The sequence below is a fragment of the Octopus sinensis genome, linkage group LG30, assembly GCF_006345805.1.
Source record: "Octopus sinensis linkage group LG30, ASM634580v1, whole genome shotgun sequence".
In the NCBI taxonomy this organism is placed as follows: Eukaryota; Metazoa; Mollusca; class Cephalopoda; order Octopoda; family Octopodidae; genus Octopus; species Octopus sinensis.
The window spans coordinates 8,586,195-8,608,852 of record NC_043026.1 but is presented as its reverse complement, the minus strand read 5'-3'; the positions used below and the strand labels follow the sequence as shown (position 1 = coordinate 8,608,852).

General features: G+C 40.6%; 2 protein-coding genes across 2 annotated transcripts; one reads left to right on the top strand and one right to left on the bottom strand.

Moving 5' to 3' along the window:
- The first annotated feature begins 368 nt into the window (after positions 1 to 368).
- Positions 369 to 12,934, top strand: LOC115226766 (zinc finger protein 208-like). The gene is made up of 4 exons (XM_036515119.1): positions 369 to 524; positions 1,414 to 3,309; positions 4,777 to 5,070; positions 11,325 to 12,934. Exons 2-4 carry the CDS (start codon positions 2,092 to 2,094, stop codon positions 12,738 to 12,740), a joined length of 2,928 nt encoding a protein of 975 aa, XP_036371012.1. The 5' UTR covers positions 369 to 524; positions 1,414 to 2,091; the 3' UTR covers positions 12,741 to 12,934.
- A 4,635-nt stretch (positions 12,935 to 17,569) lies between these two features.
- LOC115226765 (zinc finger protein OZF-like) lies at positions 17,570 to 21,611 on the bottom strand. Its single transcript, XM_036515278.1, has 3 exons — positions 21,451 to 21,611; positions 19,207 to 19,468; positions 17,570 to 18,970 (listed from the first exon to the last, which is right to left on the bottom strand). Exon 3 carries the CDS (start codon positions 18,892 to 18,894, stop codon positions 17,626 to 17,628), a length of 1,269 nt encoding a protein of 422 aa, XP_036371171.1. The 5' UTR covers positions 18,895 to 18,970; positions 19,207 to 19,468; positions 21,451 to 21,611; the 3' UTR covers positions 17,570 to 17,625.
- Positions 21,612 to 22,658: the final 1,047 nt, after the last annotated feature.

Below are 22,658 nucleotides of genomic sequence, written 5' to 3'. Positions count from 1 at the left end.
AGTTACGCACTGAGGTCGATGTAATCGACTTAATCCCTTTGTCTGTCCTTGTTTGTCCCCTCTATGTTTAGTCCCTTGTGGGTAGTAAAGAAATGGGTATTTTGTCTGCCGCTACGTTGTGAGTTCAAATTCCGCCGAGGTCGACTTTACCTGTCATCCTTTCAGGGTCGATAAATTAAGTACCAGTTACGCACTGGCGTCGATGTAATCGACATAATCCCTTTGTCCTTGTTTGTCCCCTCTGTGTTTAGCCCCTTGTGGGTAGTAAGAAATAAAAAAATGTCATCGAATTCTCGTTTAAGTCTCGTCCGCAAACACGAGATTTAATATTTGCTGCGGAATTAGAATCTCGCCAGATCAAAATGGTGTAGAAATGAAGAGAAATTTTTTTAGAAATCATAAAACGTGAATTTTCTCCCGTTTGAATCTTTCTTTCATCCGATCCATCTCAGAAATTATAAAACGTGAGCTTTCTTCCCGTTCCAGCTCTTCCTTTATCAAATACATCTTCTCAGAAATTATCTGTAAGTGTTTTTAACCCAAAATTTATGATTTTTCCTTTTTTTTCTCAATTATTTAATATGAAAACAATTCTCGTTTCGCTCTTCAATGCCCACTTTTCTGGGGTTTTTTTTCTTTTTACATCGTAATCCTTTCGTGGCCCTCTCGCCTTTGGTGCGGATCTTAAACTGCGACTTCATTTTCATTCAAGCCTTTTTCTTTATAATGTTTTTGCTTGTCAAAGAATTTGTAGCAACCCAGAAGACACGTTTTTGATCATCGTTCGTCTACTCAGGCAGGATCGTCCTGTGGCTACAAAATCTCCGTTGAAGCCGCTACAAGGTTGCTCCACCAGCTAGAGACAGCACCCAAATTTACCCTCAAATGACCCTTTCGATTTTTGAAAATATGTTATCATCTGCTCTGTAGAGTAACACGTAGTTTTACACAGTACGGAGGTGTAGATGTCTGTAAATATGTCGATATTTACACAAAATAAGGCGGCGAGCTGGCAGGAACGTTAGCACGCCGGGCGAAATGCGTAGCCGTATTTCGTCTGTCAATACGTTCCGAGTTCAAATTCCGCGAGGTCGACTTTGCCTTTCATCCTTTCGGGGTCGATAAATTAAGTACCAGTTACGCACTGGGGTCGATGTAATCGACTTAATACCTATGTCCTTGTTTGTCCCCTCTGTGTTTAGCCCCTTGTGGGTAGTAAAAAAAATAGATATTTACACAAATTTGTGCAATGTAATTTTAATAACAAATTTCAAAACGAAATTTCAGTTGTTCAGATAAATGCTTATAACTACAGCTGATCTGTGTAGGAACGTATAAGAGTTAAGTTCTCATTCTCAAATACCAATTGTTTTAGTAACCTTCGCAGCTTATACTGTTTCCCTCTTATTTCAGGATATTGGATGACTTTGTTATTAAAGAATTATATATTACCGCGGATTTATCATCTTCCAAAGATTAACAGCACGGGATAAAGAACAGATATTCCAATCATTATCATCGTTTAACGTCCGCTCTCCAAGCTGGCATGGGTTAGCCCGTTTCATAGGAGCTGGCCGTCCAGAAGACTACACCAAACTTGTGTGTGTGTTTTTGCATGATTCTTTACGGTTGGGTGTCCTTCCAACACCAACCACCCTGCAGAAAGATTTGAGTGCATTTTACGTGGTAGAATTACTTGAAAATCATCATCATCATCATTTAACGTCCGTTTTCCATGCTAGCATGGGTTGGACTATAAAATATTTTCTCTTCACCGAAATTAAAAAAGTAAAATGTCTTTTGCTTCGCTGACTGCGATGTGTACAAGAGGGTTCCGAATTCTAGTTAAAATTGGATTATAGCAGAGTTTGGAGCGGCTGCAGATCTTAAGAAAGATTACAGATGATAGGAATATAGTGGAGAAAATTTTTGTTTAGAATAAAATATAAAAATATACAGAAACGAAAACATTGGAGAAAAGAAAAAAAAAAAAAAGGTGACAAGGTGAAATGAAAATGACCATGGATTGATTTTCCTGATGAAATGTGAAAAGATATTGGCAAAACAATATATCACTGTAATATCTGTAAAATGTCATTCTGTGAAAAAGGTCAACTCATTCGTGGAGAAGAGAAGCCATATCAATGTGATATCTGTAGTAAATCCTTTTCTCAAACTTGTCACTTAATCCAACACAGACGCATTCATACAGGAGAAAAACCCTATCGCTGTGATGTCTGTGGTAAATCTTTCTCTATAAACCATCACTTAACCAAACACAGGCGTATTCATACAGGAGAGAAGCCATATCATTGCGATGTCTGCGGTAGGTCGTTCTCTCGGAATCATCATTTAAACGAACACAAATTCGTTCACACAGGAGAGAAGCCATATCACTGTGATATCTGTGGTAAGTCCTTCTCCAGAACTAGGAACCTAACGACTCACATACGTATTCATACAGGAGAGAAGCTATTCGATTGTGACATCTGTGGTAAATCGTTCACTTTGAAAAGTACTTTGACCATTCACATACGAATTCATACAGGAGAGAAGCCGTATCAGTGTGACATGTGTGGCATAGCATTCTCTGAAAGAAGTAGCTTAAGTGTTCACAAGCAAATCCATACAGGAGTTAAGCCATATCACTGTGATATCTGTGATAAATCCTTCTCTCGGCATCATTACTTAGCCGAACACAGTCGCACTCATACAGGAGACAGGCCCTATCACTGTGATATCTGTACTAAATCCTTTTCTACGAGTAGCAACCTGAGCAAACACAGACGTAGTCATACTGGAGAGAAACCCTACAATTGTGATATCTGTGACAAATCGTTTTCTACAAGCAGCAGCTTGAGTAAACACATCCGCATCCATACGGGGGAGAAGCCCCATAGCTGTGATGTGTGTGGTAAGTGCTTCTCTCAGAAAGGTCACTTAACTGGACACAAACGCATTCATGCAGGAGATAAACCATATCACTGTGATATCTGTGGCAAATCCTTCTCTCACAGTCAGCATTTGATCAGACACAAACGCATTCATACAGACGCTAAACCATACCACTGTGATATCTGTGGTAAATCCTTCTCTCGGAAACATACTTTGATTGAACACAAACAAACCCATACAGGGGAGAAGCCATATCGCTGTGAGGTCTGCAATAAAGCCTTCTCTAGAAATTTCCATTTAACTGAACACAAATACATTCATACAGGAGAGAAACCATATCACTGTGATGTCTGCAGTAAATCTTTTGTTCGAAAACGACAGCTGACTACACATGAGTGCACCCTTGCAGCAGAATGAGGCAGGTGAACGCCAGAAAAGCCACACCTCACTGAACAATAAATGTATTATATTAATAAATAAAATATATGCATATATATATACATATATGTACGTACCTACCTCAAGAAAAATGTCCAGTTCCTTGGTTTTGTGTTTATGTTTTCGTTTCTCATTGTGTTCGACGTTTTTTTGGTGTCCTGTACCCATATATGTGTGTATATAGACATGTAGAGGTAGGTACGTACATATATGTTTTATTTATCAATATATTATATGACGTAACGCATGCATCCATTTCTAAGTAAGATTGTTCTTGAAATAAATGTATTCATCCGTAAAAGAAGATATGATGGTGTGTGTAAGAACAATCTCCAAACCACAACTCTCTATACATTGATGACATAACTAAATGATATTTTTAATAAAAACTATTCTTTCAGAATTCTCAAATATATTCTCATTTAACATATTTCTAGAAGAAAGAGAAGCTAATATTAATTCATTTGTCACTGGTGGTAAATATTTACTCTCTCCTAACATAATCGTACAGTTAAGTATAAGTCTGCAAGTCATAACAAACAATATTTCATCTTAACATTATAGGGTAAATATCTATGATACCTCATGAATATTCATGAGATATCTCATGAATATTCATGATCTTATTTGCATTCTTGAATGTATCTCTTGTATACAATGGTGTGAAGTAAAGTTTGTTGTTCGTGTACCCTCAGGGTCGTGATTTTGTTGTTGATAAGATTTATACATGAGGTGCATTCCAGAAGTTGTCAGACTTTTTCAAGTGAGACATTTATTAAAATTCCAGGAAGTACAATATTTTAATCTCATTCAAAGTCGGATCCTCTGATTTCGATTGAATTGTTGCAACCCTCCGGCCACTTTGTGAAGACCCTATGGATGCCCTCGAAAATGAAGGTGTCCAGGATCCTTGATGCAGCCTCCTGCATCTTCTTTGGTTTGAAAGAACAACCTAAAGTCACTGGGATCAAGGTCAGGTCTGTAGGGAGAGTAAAGGGTAGTCAGATAGTTGATTACTGGTATGAAATTGTGAACTCGTGTACCACAAACTTAAGTGGGAGATCTCTCTGGCCCTTTGCAATGAAAACTCATTATGGACAACCTCACAAAGTACTTTTTGTTGTTCATCTGGCCCGAGGGAACCCAATGGATATAGATGATGTCCCAGCTGTTGAAAAGGGGAATCCTCATGAACTTCCCAGTGGACTTGCTTTGCTTGGCCTTCGTGGGTCTAGGGGAGCCAGGATGCTGCCATTTGGCACTCTGTCTCTTGGTCCCTAGATCATAACAGTAGATTCAACTTTTGTCACTGGTCACCAGAGACTCAGGTATCCTTGGATTGGAGTTAATGAGCTCAACCAGTTCCCTGCCATCACCAACATATCTCTCCTTTGTCCCTGATCACCCTGAGAAGAACTTTGTACAAATTTTGCTTATATTCAGCTCTTCGTGAATAACCCTAAGTACTGCAAGGGCCTCATGTACATCAACTGGGTTCTCTTTAGCCTGATGGTAAAAAAAAGTGGACATTGGGGAGGTTTTGGGGGTAGTCCAACAACAGTTTTCATTGCAAAAGGCCAGAGAGCTCTCACCCAGATCTGTGGGACCTACACCAATCCACAATTCCATCCTGGTAACTACTTGGCAGAGGTGGGCATCAGAAGAGTCCCTTATTCACTCTACGGCCCAGAACTTGTTCCCTGTGACTTTTGGTTGTTCCTCAAGATGAAGGGGGCTGTAACAAGGCTATTAGACATCTTTATTTTGGAGGGATTATCATAGAGCCTTCACAAACTGGCTAGAGCACTACAACTAGAGCAGTGAAGTCAGTGGATCCCAGTTCAAAGAAGAACCCAATAGATGTAGATGATGCCCTAGATGTTGAAAAAGGGAATCCTCATGAACTTCCCAGTGGACTTGCTTTGCTTGGCCTTCGTGGGTCTAGGGGAGCCAGGATGCTGCCATTTGGCACTCTGTCTCTTGGTCCCTAGATCATAACAGTAGATTCAAATTTTGTCTCTGGTCACCAGAGACTCAAGCACTCTTGGGCTGTAATCAATGAACTCAACCATCTCCTTGCTGCCACCACCATGTGTCTCCTTCCTCATCACTGAGGTCCCTGAAAACAACTTCACTCTATATACATATAACGGCATGGAAGGGGAGGTTAGTGTGCATTGGTGACTGCTGGTCTTCCATAAAACAACCTTACTTAGACTTGTGCCTCAGAGGGTACCTTTCTAGGTGCAGTTCCATGGTCATTCATGACCAAAGGGGACGGGGTCTTTACCTTTTTCTTCACATTTGACAGTGAATTCTGAATTCCCGAAGGATTGAAGTTGTCCTCCTCCAACTCTGACTGCTGACAATTTCTTTGTATATGTTTTATCTCTTTTACTTGTTTCAGTCATTTGACTGCGGCCATGCTGGAGCACCGCCTTTAATCAAGCAACTCGACCCCGGGACTTATTCTTTGTAAGCCCAGTACTTATTTTATCGGTCTCTTTTGCCGAACCGCTAAGTGAGTGGACATAAACACACCAGCATCGGTTGTCAAGCAATGCTAGGGGGACAAACGCAGACACACAAACATACACGCACACATATATATACATATATACGACGGGCTTCTTTTCAGTTTCCATCTACCAAATCCACTCACAAGGCTTTGGTCGGCCCAAGGCTATAGTAGAAGACACTTGCCCAAGGTGCCATGCAGTGGGACTGAACCCGGAACCATGTGGTTTGTAAGCAAGCTACTTACCACACAGCCACTCCTGCGCCTATATATATATATATATATATATATATATATATACGGCGGGCTTCTTTCAGTTTCCGTCTACCAAATCCACTCACAAGGCTTTGGTTGGCCCGAGGCTATAGTAGAAGACACTTGCCCAAGATGCCATGCAGTGGGACTGAACCTGGAACCACGTGGTTGGTAAGCAAGCCACTTACCACACAGCCACTCCTGCACCTATCTCTAGTGAATGCTTCCCTTAAATCGACCACTGAACGACACAGACGCATTCATGGAGAGGAGTAACTGCATCAATGTCTAAAGTGATTTGTGGAAGAAAAAATGTCGTATCTTCTCTATATATAAAAGGCAGGTTGTCTGTGTGTCTGTCAGTTTGTACCCTCACCCTGACCACGGCTTTCAACCGATTCTGATGAAACTTGACACACACATAGCCCAATGTCATAATTCAAAACTAACGCGGTGAAAATGTTGAAAAGTTCCCCCAGTTCTGAAAAAAATTCATAAATTCCTCCACTTCAAGCAGTCAACGAGGCAAAACATGACCAGACAACATAACCTTGACATACTTCTGCTAATCGCAGCTGCAGCCGCAAGTCGTTGCCTACTAGAGGTTCTTACATACCCGGGCAACGCTGGACTATGCTGCTAGTGTAACAATAAATATATCCTATCAGGAAAGAAGATATCATTGTGTTATAACAACCTGTGGACAATATATTTTATGTAACCACAACAATATCTACCATTGTTGTATTTTTAATAAAAATTCTTCTTTTGTAATATTCTTCTATGTTCCATTATATTTCTTGAATGAAGAAAATATACTGTTGGTATATTTGTCAGTGTGTGTGTGTAAATCAGGGGCTGGCAAAAATTTCCAGTTCACGGGCCGGATTGACCTTTGGCAGCGTGCTGGCAGGCCGGATTGCCATATGGTGCCTTCATGTATACCATTGGCCATTCACTTACGGTTGAACAATCTTACGGTTCTAGTATATTTTACGTCAACTGACCACGTATATTTGTTTATATATGATCGTCGATCTCCGTAAAAAACTTTTATTTTTTTACATTTATTTTTTTACATATGGTGTTGGGGGAAATGGGATCTTTGGGGTTAGGGTTACGTTTAGGGTTTGGGATAAGGACCCTAACCCTAACCCCAAAGATCCCATATCCCCCAACCCCATGTGTAAAAAAATAAAAGTTTTTTACGGAAATCGACAATCATATATAAACAAATACACGTGCTCAGTTGACGTAAAATATACTAGAACCGTAAGATTGCCCAATCTTGAGCCTTACTAAGTAAATGTGGTTTTTAACCTTTTCCGTTCGTGCAGTTTGCTCTTTCAAATTTCCTTCTTCGGCTCAAAATTCGTCAATGACAAACTATTAACACATTAACGAACATGAAGGTGTTAAGAGCATTTAAATGTACCATGGGGGAACTTTTCATGGCTTCAAATGTATTTGCCTTTAAGGCGGCGAGCTGGCAGAAACGTTAGCACGCCGGGCGAAATGCGTAGCCGTATTACGTCTGCCGCTAGGTTCTGAGTTCAAATTCCGCCGAGGTTGACTTTGCCTTTCATCCTTTCGGAGTCGATAAATGAAGTACCAGTTATGTGCTGAGTTTGATATAATCTGTGTGTCTGTCCTTGTTTAGCCCCTTGTGGGTAGTAAAGAAATAGGTATTTTGTCTGCCGCTACATTCTGAGTTCAAATTCCGCCGAGGTCGACTTTGCCTTTCATCCTTTCGGGGTCGATAAATTAACGAAATGCTGCTGAATCGTATTTGTTGAAAACTTCATTAGAAAATATCCCATTTCTGGAGGTCGACAACTGCTGTCCACGCAATTGACTTCTGTCCACTCCCTCCCGAAATTGCTGGTCTTGTGTCAAAATGTGAAATCAGCATTTCATACGCATGCGCACGAAACGTACTTCCGTCTCCATTCATTACATCTTGACAAATATGTCAGGTGCTGGGAGTTCTCTTAATTAACTCCCGAACGCGTTTAAGATACATCTCTCTCTATCACCTGATAGAGAGATGCACTCATAACAACAACACCATCCTTTATAAAGACATTTCCGTGAGTATTAAACAACGAAAACATTTAATCTTTTAATACTTTGGTGTCTCAGATGTCCTTTGATCTGTTCCAATTTGGCTGCTATTTCTAGCTATGGCGGCAACCTCCTACACGCTCCATCGTTTCTTCTTTAAGTTTGTTTGTTGTGTGTTTTAGGTGGAGAAATATTCTTAGAATAAACTCCAACCACAGAAATGCTGAGAAACCAATGCTTTATTATAATTTATCGAACCCTTGTTTCTTGATATCAGGAAGGGGACGAAATTAGTAAGCGGAGCAAAATGAGTAATTCCTCATTTCTTCCTACACTTTCCATCGTTTCCACATTCGTCTGTTCTGTTTTAGTTTGAGAAATGTTCCCAAATAAACTCCGACCACAGAAATGTTGAGAAACCAATGTTTTATTATAATTTATCGAATGCTTGCTTCTTGATATGGGCAGAGGGACGAAATTAGTAAGCGGGGCAAAATGAGTAATATCCTAGTTTTCCCTTTTACGTTTCTTGGGTGTTTTTAGTTGGGGAAATATTCTTAAAATACATTCCAACCACAGAAATGTTAAGAAACGAAAGAAAGGCTTCCTCCCGTCCCGTCCCCTCGTTTACGAAAGGATGTCTTGCCCTTTTTTTTTTACTCCCAGATATAATATAGTAATACCAAATGATGAGGCATACTCACAATGTAATCATTTTATAGGTACTACTAGCGAATAGTGGTCCCGGTGCGCACACACGTATCCGTACTAGCTAGTCGAAACTAGTCGATCCTAAATAATTTTTTAAACTAATTAAATAAATTATTTTTATAAACAAACAAATAGGCGTGGGAGTGGCTGTGTGGTAAGTAGCTTGCTTACCAACCACATGGTTCCGGGTTCAGTCCCACTGCGTGGCATCTTAGGCAAGTGTCTTCTACTATAGCCTCGGGCCGACCAATGCCTTGTGAGTGGATTTAGTAGACGGAAACTGAAAGAAGCCTGTCGTATATATGTATGTATGTTTGTGTGTCTGTGTTTGTCCCTCTAGCATTGCTTGACAACCGATGCTGGTGTGTTTGCGTCCCCGTCACTTAGCGGTTCTGCAGAAGAGACCGATAGAATAAGTACTGGGCTTACAAAAAGAATAAGTCCCGGGGCCAAGTTGCTCGATTAAAGTCGGTGCTCCAGCATGGCCGCAGTCAAATGACTGAAACAAGTAAAAGAGTAAACCAGGGTTAGGATTAAAAAGTTGTTGTAGGATCGACTACTTACGTCCAGCTAGCGTGGGCGCGCACCGGGACCACTGTTCGCTAGTGGGACCCATTTTATGCAAGTTGGAAGACAAGAATGAGAAATGGGAAATTACTCATTTTGCCCCGCTTATTTTGTCCCCTTCACTATAAAAAGAAACGCATAAATTATAATAAAGCATTCGTTCGGGAGGAAGTCTTTCCGTACAGAAGTTGTTCGGTTGGCTGATCCTCTTTTTCCTGAACTTTGACCTCAGTGTAATTGAGGTTACTAACAGAATATCGGGAAGAATGTTTGGTGTTTCAAGTTTCACAAAATGACGTCTAAAATGGGGCAAAATGAGTAATGACTTGTTTTACTAATTTCTTCTTATATCAAGTTTTTTTGTTTTAAAAAAGCGAGATTCGTAAATTTCATACCATGTGCCATCCCCCCGCCTCGAATCCTTTTTCATTTTACCAAAGTATTTAAACATGTTTTTGCATTTCTGATCTTTCTCATGTCGAAGGATTCGTGCTGGTGGTACATAAAAAGCATCATTCGAGTGTGGTCGTCGCCAGTGCTGCCTGACTGGCCTCGGGACAGTGGCATGTAAAAAGCACTCACTACACTCTTGGAGTAGTTGGCATTAGAAAGGGCATCCAGCTGTAGATGCAGCCTCTTAGCTTGCCAGTCCTTACTCAAACCGTCCAACCCATGCCAACATGGAAAGCGGACGTTAAACGATAATGATGATACAACGGGCTTCTCTCAGTTTTCTCTACCAAATCCATGCACAAGGCTTTAGTTGGCCCGAGGCTGTAGTAGAAGACACTTGCCCAAGTGGGACTGAACCTGGGACCATGTGGTTGGCTTCTTAGAACACAGCCACTCCTGTGCCTAAACATATATATACATATATATATATAACGGGAAGGTTTACGAAAATAAACAAAAGATGAAGGCAGGTGGAGTACAAACAAACAAATGTATTAGTATGGCGCTCAGGAATAGAAATAGAAAAAGTCTTTTACATTTCGAGCCTACGCTCTTCGTTTTTTTTTTTTTTAATGTGTAGCTGGAGTTAAGAAATCTGTTAGCTTTACAAAAGATTTTCTGATGTAAATTTTGATAAATTAAAAAGTTCTGTTGTTCAGGTAAATGTTTATTTCTAGAGTTTATCTTTATGGAAATGTTGAATCTGTATTTTTTTAAGTAGCCTCTATATCTTACACTGTTGTTTCTTTATTATTTCAGAATATCAGATGACATTGGCATAACTGAAGATACATTCTCATTATTTATCATCTTTTAAAGACCAAAATGGAAATATTGTACAGAACAGATATATAAGATTGTTTCTATAAATCTGTGGTGGAATTCCTCTGATATTTACTCTGAAATGTGTTATTAGGAAACCTTCTGGACATCACTGGCTGGAGTGTCTACAAGATGTGTCTCTTTGCAGATTGAACGTGGATAAATTTAGTTGTTTTGTGACAAAGGTAACAGTGGCCAGAAATACAACAGTTGAAATATTTGTAAACAAAAGACTATAGAAGCAAAATGAAAATATATATTTTGTGATTTTCGAAGAAACATAATGGAAAAGAGCGAGAAACTAAAGGATCTGACTTTTCCAGAAGATAAAGAAAAAGGTAAACGAAAATCATCACATGATTGTGATGTCTGTAAAAAGTCATTCTCTCGAAAAGGCAGCTTGAATATGCACAAACGTATTCATACAGGGGAGAAGCCATTTGACTGTGACGTCTGTGGTAAATCATTCTCTCAAAAAATTAACTTGACTACACACCAACATAGTCATACAGGAGAGAAGCCGTATCACTGTGACGTCTGTGGTACATCATTCTCTGACCCAAGTGCTTTAACTCGTCACAAACGTATTCATACAGGGGAGAAACCATATTCCTGTAATATCTGTGGTAAATCATTCCCTCGTAGCAGTGCGTTAACTCGTCACAAGCGTATTCATACAGGAGAGAAGCCGTATCACTGTGATATCTGTGGTAAATCATTTTCTCAGAGTAATGCTTTAACTAGTCACAAGTATATTCATACAGGAGAGACACCATTTCACTGTGATATCTGTGGTAAATCATTCTCTCAAAGTGGCAACTTAACTGCTCACAAACGCTTCCATACCAGAGAGAAGCCATACCACTGTGATATCTGTGGTAAATTGTTTTCTGCAGGTACTACCTTGATTGTACACAAACGTATTCATACTGGAGAGAAGCCCTATCACTGTGATGTCTGTGGTACATCATTCTCTGTCAGTAGTACCCTAACTACTCATATGCGTACCCATACAGGAGAGAAGTCTGACCAAATTGATTTAAATCGTCAAAAACATGTACATACAGGAGAAAAGCCATATCAGTGTGACATCTGTAGTAAATCATTCTCTGGCCAAAATACTTTAAATTCTCACAAATGTACTCATACAGGAGATAAACCATATTCTTGTAATATCTGTGGTAAATCATTCCCTCGCAACTCTGCTTTGACCGATCATAAACGTATTCATACAGGAGAGAAACCGTATCAATGCAACATCTGTAACAAATCTTTCTCTATCAGTAGTAACCTAACTACACATAAACGTCTTCATACAGGAGAAAAGCCATATCACTGTGATATCTGTGGTCTATCATTTACTCAGAGTAGCGCTTTAACTAGTCACAAGCATACTCATACAGGAGAGACACCATATTATTGTGATATCTGTGGTAAATCATTCTCTCGCAGTGGCAGCTTAACTTCTCACAAACGTTTCCATACAGGAGAGAAACCGTATCGATGTGATATCTGTGGTAAATTATTCTCTGCAAACACTTCTTTGATTGTACACAAACGTATTCATACAGGAGAGAAGCCATATCACTGTAATGTCTGTAACAAATCTTTCTCTATCAGTAGTAACCTAACTACTCATATACGTACTCATACAGGAGAGAAACCATATCGCTGTGATATCTGTGGTATATCATTTTTTCAGAGTAGTGCTTTAACTAGTCACAAGCATATTCATACAGGAGAGACACCGTATTATTGTGATATCTGTGGTAAATCTTTCTCTCAAAGTAGCAACTTAGTTGCTCATAAACGCTTCCATACTGGAGAGAGGCCATATCATTGTGATATCTGTGGTAAAATGTTTTCTGCAGGTACTTCCTTGATTGTACACAAACGTATTCATACAGGAGAGAAGCCATATCACTGTGGCATCTGTAACAAATCTTTCTCTGCCAGTAGTAACCTAATTACCCATAAACGTATTCATACAGGAGAGACACCAAATTATTGTGACTAGTAGAAAAACTACCCAAAGGGTGGTTTTCTGCTAGAGTATGTATTGTGCATATTGGTCAGTATGCATGCTCGATAGAGCGTTAGTACCCTGAGAGAAATGTTGGACCTAAGGAGCATCAGTTGTGGTGTGCAAGAGAGACGATTGCACTGGTATGGTCATGTGGCGAGAATGGATGAAGATAGGTGTGTGAAAAAGTGCCAATCCCTAGCAGTGGAGGGAACCCGTGGAAGAGGTAGACCCAGGAAAACCTGGGACGAGGTGGTGAAGCAAGACCTTCGAACTTTAGGTCTCACTGAGGAAATGACCAGCGACCGAGACTTTTGGAAATATGCTGTGCGGGAAAAGACCAGGCAGGACAAGTGAGTCCAGCCCACTTATGCATGCCTTTCCTCCCTTGGACACACAAAGACCTGTTGAGGCAAGCGAAGTCGATATCGAACCTCATCCGACGACAGGCACCTATGCCAACCCCCCTCTGCTTGCGAATACCTGTTGGGGCAAGTGAAATCGGAATCGAAATTGAACCAATCCTATGACTGGCACCCGGCAGATGCCAGGACCCCTGGACTGGAGATATGTAAAAAGCACTATCCGAATCGTTTAATTAAAAAGTAATAAGCAGAATTAGTGATAAATGACCGCTCGGTACTTCTGGTGTTAACTAAATGTGTATCTATTCATATAGATGTGTGACTATCAATGTGACAGTCCATAAGAAAAATAAGCATTTTGAGCTCCTCCTAAATTGGTGATAGTGTTGTAGGCATTCTGCTTGGCAGTAACCTAGCTATTCATCAGGGGATTGCTATAATTGTCAAAGTTCCTTCTATGCCAAAAAAAGAAAACAAATAAGGGACACTCTCTCTAATTGTAAAGAGATAGAACAGTGTGTGTTAACAACCTCCCAACTCTATAGCTTATCTCACCACATCTCAGGTAACTTACCTGTGGGATATTTTTTTTTTAATAAAAGCCATTTCTTCCAGATTTTAAATGTTTTGCATGAATTTTATTAAAATTAATTGGTGTGACTGTGTGGTAAGAATCTTAATTCCAAATCACATGGTTTTGGTTTCAGTCCCTCGGCATGGCACCTTGGGCAAGTCTTTTCTACTATAACCCTAGGCTAAACAAACCCTTGTAAGTGGGTTTGTTAGAGAGAAACTGAAAGAAACCCATTATTTATATATGTAGGAAGTTGGTACTGGTGTAATGCTTACGGCAACCCTGGTTCTGGCACTTGAAGGCACCCATTACACTCTCAGAATGGTTCATGTGGAGAAGGGCATCTGGCCATAGAACACTTGCCAAATCAGACCTTCCAGTTTGCCAATCCATAGCAGCATGGACAGCAAACATTAGGTGGTGATGATGATGATGTATTTTGAGATAGTCAACATGGGTCATGTGATTAGGGTTGGGCTGAATCTGTTGCAAAGATCGAATGGTCTTAATTAGCCGATTGGTGTATGAGCAACTGTTTTTATTCCAAGCAGAAAAATTCTCTTTCTGAGCACCAGTCATTTTATAAAGAACAATCCCTCAAGGTTTTGGGCAGAGAGAAGAAAGGAGAGAGATGAGATTATAACAACTGATACTGCCCAACACAGAACCAAACCGCTTGTGAGTGGGTTTTTTAGAATGAAACTGAAAAAAACCCAACATTTATATTTGTAGGAAGCATATTGTCTTCCTGGCTATTAATCTTTAAATTATTACAAACGAAAAGATACATGAAGCCAAGTGAAATTGCAAGCACTGAAAATACTAGTTTCTCTTCTGGACCACCAGTCATTATATAAGGAATGGTCTTTACCGTTTTTGTGCAGAGAGAAGGAAGGAGAGATGGAGATGAGATCAGGACAACTGATGCTGCCCAGCACACAGAACAAAACCAGGAAGATGCTACAGAATTTCAACTGTGATACAACTTCCACTGTTCCAGATAGAGTTCGTTAAAACTTCTTCACAATATGTAAGACATTTGCCATGTATTTTTATAAAGAGTTGTAATAAATAAATCACATTGAATTTACGTGGTTCTTCTTGTCATTCTTTTGTATTCGGTAACTCCAGGCAGACAGAATAGACCAGTGAATGCATAACCAACACACAGGTACATCAAGATGAACCAGCCACAGTTAACTCGCAAGCAAAACTCATAACCAACACTCATTATATATATAAGTGTGTATGTATATGTGTCTGTGTTTGTCTCCCAGATATGAATCTTTAATTATATTATTTAAAAAAAAATCATGTGTACTTAAATATGTGTTTATAAATATGAAAATGTACGTATATAGATGTGTGTGTGTGTGTTTCACGTGGGAAACATTCTGGAGGGAAATACGAATTCACTCATCTATATAAATGGGGATATGCTAATTAGCTTCTGTATGCCCCGATGTCGCCCGATCGGAAATATGGAGGGTAAGATTTCCTAGCATTTCTAGATTTATTTATCGGAATATTATGTTTATAAAGGAAATGAATCTTTGATTCTAATCCAGAAACGTATGCGTCCATAATTGACCGTGGACTGTTTGATTTTGTTATTTTTCTTCTTTTTTTGCCACATAATGAGTTACAAATATGTTGTCTGGATGTTACCCCATCCGGACTTTCGGTTGAGAGTAGGTTTGTATTCTTGTCTACAAACAGCTTCTGTGACCTGTCTCAACATTGCATCGGTGGGATGTGTTGATAGGATGTTTAACTTAAGTTTCCCTAAGGATCCCTTTTGGCAGTCTACAGCATGTTGGTAGAAGATGGAGTTTGGCTTCCTTTCAATGTAGTTGTCCAGGTGTTCTTTGAACCTATCATTGATACTCCTAGAAGTCTCACCTACGTGTGACTCTGGGTTAGTCGTGCAAGCTCTTTCTTGGCACTCAATTTGGTATACAGTGCCCTTAGTTTTGCAGTTTACATGTGGGTTTGAAAATATAAAATTTACCTCGTTTTTGAAGGGAGATAACTCCTATCACATGAAGGAAATTACGTGAAAGCTCCTGGGTGAAACCTCTTCCCCAGAAGTACATCCAGTGATGATGATAGCTCCCATCACATTAGGTTATAATGTCTTCACAATCAACCTTGTCCCATTGCGTAATTTAGGAGGATCTCAATTTCTTAGAAGTATTATTGGGAAACGTTACCACGCCGGGTGAAATGCGTAGCCGTATTTCGTCTGCCGCTACGTTCTGAGTTCAAATTCCGCCGAGGTCGATTTGCCTTTCATCCTTTGGTCGATAAATTAAGTACCAGTTACGCATGAATTAAGTACCAGTTACGATTTGCTCGACTAAAGGCGGTGCTCCAGCATGGCCGCAGTCAAATGACTGAAACAAGTAAAAGAGTAAAGAGATATATATATTTTAAAAAATCAGTGGGACTGAACCCGGAACCATGTGGTTGGTAAGCAAGCTACTTACCACACAGCCACTCCTGCGCCTATGTTGAATAAAATCATAATTAACTGATCCTTCTGTATTTTCTTTTACCCAAAGCTAGGGACTTTCCAGTATTCCCTTGTATAGCTCCAGATCAACCAAAGCCTTGGGAGTGGATTTGATAGACAGAAATGAAAAGGAGCCCTTCATACACATACACACGTATATATACTCTCTTTCACATGTTTCAGTCATTTGACTGTTGCCATGCTGGAGCACCACCTTTTAGTCAAGCAAATCGACCCCAGGACTTATTCTTTGTAAGCCCAGTACTTATTCTATCGGTCTCTTTTGCCAAACCGCTAAGTTACGGGGACATAAACACACCAGCATCGGTTGTCAAGCAATGCTAGGGGGACAAACACAGACACACAAACATACATTTATATACATATAATAATAATAATAATAATAATGAAATTATTGTATACAGTGCTCAGGTGCACCACAACTTGTCAGAAAGTGCATATAAAGTACATGCAGTAGTGTAGAAATGTCTGGAAAGTGAACATGCTTGTGTGTGTATGGAGGGGAGAAAATCAGGTGTAGTGTTGGCGAATCTCAGGAAGCATGGAAGTTTTGAAGGATGCAGTGCTCCGACAACTAACAACCGATGTCGGCAGTTTGTTCCACGCTTCAGCAACTCTCAGCGTGAAAAAATGTTTCCTGAAGTCATGGGAGCTGTGCTGTTTTCTTACTTTGTAAATATGTCCACGGGTGTTAGATGGGTGGGCTTCTTTCAGTTTCCATCTACCAAATCTACTCACAAGGCTTTGGTCGGCCCAAGGCTATAGCAGAAGACACTTGCCCAAGATGCCACGCAGTGGGACTGAACCTAGAACCATGTTGTATATATGTGTGTATATATATATATGATATATATGCGTGTGTGTGTTTGTCCCCCTAGCATTGCTTGACAACCGATGCTGGTGTGTTTACGTCCCCGTCACTTAGCGGTTCGGCAAAAGAGACCGATAGAATAAGTACTGGGCTAACAAAGAATAAGTCCCGGGGCTGATTTGCTCGACTAAAGGCGGTGCTCCAGCATGGCCGCAGTCAAATGACTGAAACAAGTAAAAGAGACCGATAGAATAAGTACTGGGCTAACAAAGAATAAGTCCTGGGGCCGATTTGCTCGACTAAAGGAGGTGCTCCAGCATGGCCGCAGTCAAATGACTGAAACAAGTAAAAGAGACCGATAGAATAAGTACTGGGCTAACAAAGAATAAGTCCCGGGGCTGATTTGCTCGACTAAAGGAGGTGCTCCAGCATGGCCGCAGACAGATGACTGAAACAAGAAAAAAGAGAGAGCATTTGCACAGCAATTTCAGGTGGGGGGGGAGAGGGGAAGAAAAAAAAGACAAAAAAGACCATTTGGTTAAGAAATATGGAATAATTTATTTTGCACAACCTAACTTTTGGCACTGACACAGTTATTTATCCGAATGAATACTCGAGTGTGTTGTTAAGTGATGTCTTTGAGAGAATGATTTACCACAGATGTCACAGTGATATGGTTTCTCACCTGTATGAATACGTTCGTGAGAAGTCAATTCAACCTTCTGACAGAACGACTTGCCACACACGGAGCACCAATGCAGCTTTTCGCCCGTATGCCGGCGCCTATGGACAATCAAATTATTTTTTTGCGAGAAGGACTTATCACAGATATCACAACAATATGGTTTCTCACCTGTATGAATGCGTTGGTGACTAATCAAGTTATTTTTGCGAGAGAACGACTTGTCGCAGATATCACAGTGATATGGCTTCTCGCCTGTATGGGAACGTTTGTGAGTGGTTAAATTATGGATTTGAGAAAAGGACTTTCCACAGATGTCGCAGTCATATGGTTTCTCTCCTGTGTGAGTACGTCTGTGTATAGTTAAGACGCCAATGTCAGAGAACGGCTTGCCACACGCATCGCACTGATATGGTTTCTCTCCTGTATGAATACGTTCGTGTCTGGTTAAAGTATTCCCACAAGAGAATGATTTACCACAGATGTCACAGTGATACGGTTTCTCACCTGTATGAATGAGAATGTGTTTAGTCAAGTTGCTTGTTCCAGATATTGATTTGCCACACACAGAACACTGGTACAGCTTCTTCCCTGTATGCATGCGTTTGTGCACAATCAAAGTGCTTCTTTGAGAGAAAGATTTGCCACAGATATCACAGTGATAAGGCTTCTCCCCTGTATGAATGCGTTGGTGATTGATTAAGTCACATTTGTGAGAGAACGTTTTACCACAGATATCACAGTGATATGGTTTCTCCCCTGTATGAACATGGCTGTGTGAAGTGAGGTTGCTCTTTTGAGAGAAGGATTTACCGCAGACATCACAGCGGAATGGCTTTTCTTCTGTGTGGATACGCTGGTGGTTAACAAGGTGACCTTTCTGATAGAACGACTTATCACAAATATCGCAGTGGTACAGATTCTCTCCACTGTGAATTCGTTGGTGAGTCGCTAAGTTTGCTTTGCGAGAGAATGAGTTACCACAAATACTACAGTGGTGTGGCTTCTTCCCAGCATGAACGCTGCTGTGTGCAGTGAGTTTACATTTTTGTGAAAATATCTTCTTACAGATATCACACTGGTAGATATCACCAGTTCCTTTCATCATGGCGTCAGGAGAATCAACTTTCTGGAAATCTGTTTCAAATTCCTCCTGGTTTTCACACAATTCATTTTCCATAATTATTCTGGTCTCACCAAAATATACAGGTATTTATTGTTGCTTTTGTAGTTGGTTCCAAACAAATACTTAACAAAAATCCATCCTGCATCACGGATGCAGCATGGATTTTTGTCAGCAAACAGGTTGCGGTCTTAAAGCGACGGAAATATTTTGACAAATAAAACTTAAATGTTGAAGTGAATCGAACGGCTTTTGTGTGTTTCTTAAATGGCTTACAAACACCTTCCACGCTGCAATTGTTTTCGTTTCAGCACACGATCTCAGATCAAGTCACTTGCTATGCAAGTACATCTCCAAAATACTTATTAATTCACTGTTAAATTTCCATCAGCTGTGGTCTTTGTCAGTAAGTACATCTGCTAGAAATTCTTCAGTAATTTGTAATCCATACTGAATTAACAAGCAAAAATCATACCGTAGAATGATTTTGTCTGATTTGAGCGACTGACAGGAATGTTCCGGTATATCTCAGTTCAGAAGAAATAGTTCAGAATAGTGATTGTATCAGATTTGTAGCAAAAGGATTATTTCCAATGTAAAGAATTCTTTGATGCCAATATCATTAAATAATCTGAAAAAATAAACAAAAATGTAAGATATAGAAGATACATAATACACACACACACAAATGTGCATGCATTATACTGAATACCAAATCTACTCACAAGGCTTTGGTTACAACGTGAGGACGTGGTACATGTTAAGTATTAGCAGCACTCAGGGAAGGAAAGATAAGTAGTTTGAGCAAAGGAGAGGAGATGGAGGAAAGTCCAAGAATAAGTACTGGGGTCGATGTGCTTGACTAAAAGCGGTGCTCCAGCATGGCCACAGTCAAATGACAGAAACAAGTAAAAAAAAAAAAAGAATATATATGCATAGCCGTCTGCCAGCCTCGTCTGGCACCTGTGCAAGTGGCACATAAAAAGCACCCACTACACTCATGGAGTGGTTGGTCTTAGGAAGGGCATCCAGCCGTAGAAGCACTGCCAGATCAGACTGGGCTTGATGCAGCCTTCTGGCTTCCCAGACCCCAGTTGAACCATCCAACCCATGCTAGCATGGAAAGCGGATGCTAAACGATGATGATGATGATGATGATTAAATGATGGGCATAATTTCGTTTTGAGTCGATTTTTGTAAACATACTTCTCGGTAATTTCTGTGAGCATGTGTTGTCTTTGTCAGTTGCATGCTTGTTCTGTTTGACGTGGCGAAGTGGAGAGAGCAAGCTAATGGGTTGTACGTCTGTAAGTGGAGGCGCAATGGCCCAGTGGTTAGGGCAGCGGACTCACGGTTTTGATTCCCAGACCGGGCGTTGTGGTGATCCCTGCTGTACTCTTCTCACCACAACTTTCTCTCACTCTTACTTCCTGTTTCTGTTGTACCTGTATTTCAAAGGGCCGGCCTTGTCACTCTCTGTGTCACGCTGAATATCCCCGAGAACTACGTTAAGGGTACACCTGTCTGTGGAGTGCTCAGCCACTTACATGTTAATTTCACGAGCAGGCTGTTCCGTTGATTGGGATCAACCGGAACCCTCGTTGTCGTAACCGATGGAGTGCTTCCCTCCTTCTGTACGTCTGTTCTTGTGTGTGTGTGTGTTTGTTCTGTTTTTATGTATTTATGTGGATATAACAAAAACAATGTCACATCAAAGGACCAAAATCAAAGAGCAGAAATATTCTTTTCTACACTAGGCACAACGCCTGAAATTTGGTGGGAAGGGGCCAGTTGATTAGACCAACCCCAAGTACGCAACTGGTACTTAATTTATCGACCCTCTTAAGGGCGAAAGGCAAAGCCGACCTCAGTGGAATTTGAACTCAGAACATAAAGAGGTGAAATACTAAGCATTTCGCCCGGCATGCCATCATTTCTTATTTATTTATTGCCCACAAGGGGCCAAACAAGGACAGACACACGGATTAAGTCGATTACATCAACCCCAGTGCGAAACTGGTACTTAATTTATCGATCCCGAAAGGACGAAAGACAAAGTCGACCTCGGTGGAATTTGAACTCAGAACGTAAAGACAGACGAAATACCTATTTCTTTACTACCCACAAGGGGCTAAACACAGAGGGGACAACAAGGACAAAGGGAATATGTCGATTATATCGACCCCAGTGCATAACTAGTACTTATTTAATCGACCCTGAAAGGATGAAAGGCAAAGTCGATCTCAGCAGAATTTGAACTCAGAACGTAACGGCAGACGAAATACCTATTTCTTTACTACCCACAAGGGGTTAAACATAGAGGGGACAAACAAGGACAGACACACGGATTAAGTCGATTACATCAACCCCAGTACGTAACTGGTACTTAATTTATCGACCCCGAAAGGGTGAAAAGGCAAACTCGACCTCGGCGGAATTTGAACTCGTCTGCCGCTACGTTCTTAGTTCAAATTCCGCCAGGGTCGACTTTGCCTATTCACCCTTTCGCTGTCGATAAATTAATTCCCAGCGGAGTCGATATAATTGACAAGTCCCCTTCACCAAAGTTTCAGGCCTTGTGTGTATAGAAGAAAGGAATCTTTGCCAACTCACCGTTTTCATATGCAGCCAGGGGTGTTCGTGCCTCTATAACCAAGAGGACGACATTGATTAATGCCGTATTCTACAATGAATTATCAAATACAAATGACATAGACTTGGCCCATCTTTCGTTTCTTGTCGACTTGGATCCCCTTCGGTTCTCACTACTCTTTATACCTTCTCTGCTCAAGAGCTACATACATAACAGGACAAGAAAAAAACCTTCAGTTATTTCCCCTGATTCTTGCAGTATTTCGATACTTTCGTTTTCGCTTTTACCCTTTTTGGGGTTTTTCTTTGTGTCTCTTTTCTCTCCCGGTTTTGCATTTGTATTTTTAATGTCGTTTAGTATTATACGGCCCTTCCCCCAAATTTGAGGCCTTCTGCTTGAGCTGGGAAGGCGGCGTGCTGGCAGAAACGTTAGCACGCCGGGAGAAATGCTTAGCGGTGTTTCGTCTGTCTTTATGTTCTGAGTTCAAATTCCGCCGAGGTCGACTTTGCCTTTCATCCTTTCGGGGTCGAGAAATTAAGTACCAGTTACGCACTGGGGTCGATGTAATCGACTTAATCCGTTTGTCTCCTCTGTGTTTAGCCCCTTGTGGGTAGTAAAGAAACAGGTATTTCATCTGTCTTTATGTTCTGAGTTCAAATTCCGCCGAGGTCGACGTTACCTTTCATCTTTTCGGGGTCGATAAATTAAGTACCAGTTAAGTACTGGAGTCGATGTAATCGTCTTAATCCGTTTGTCTGTCCTTGTTTGTCCCCTCTATGTTTAGCCCCTTGTGGGTAATAAAGAAACATGTTCTGAGTTCAAATTCCGCCGAGGTCGACGTTACCTTTCATCCTTTCGGGGTCGATAAATTAAGTACCAGTTACGCTCTGGGGACCGATGTAATCGACTTAATCCGTTTGTCTGTCCTTGTTTGTCCCTTGTGTGTTTAGCCCCTTGTGGGTAGTAATGAAATAGGTATTTCATCTGTCTTTATGTTCTGAGTTCAAATTCCGCCGAGGTCGACGTTACCTTTCATCCTTTCGGGGTCGATAAATTAAGTACCAGTTAAGTACTGGAGTCGATGTAATCGTCTTAATCCGTTTGTCTGTCCTTGTTTGTCCCCTCTATGTTTAGCCCCTTGTGGGTAATAAAGAAACATGTTCTGAGTTCAAATTCCGCCGAGGTCGACGTTACCTTTCATCCTTTCGGGGTCGATAAATTAAGTACC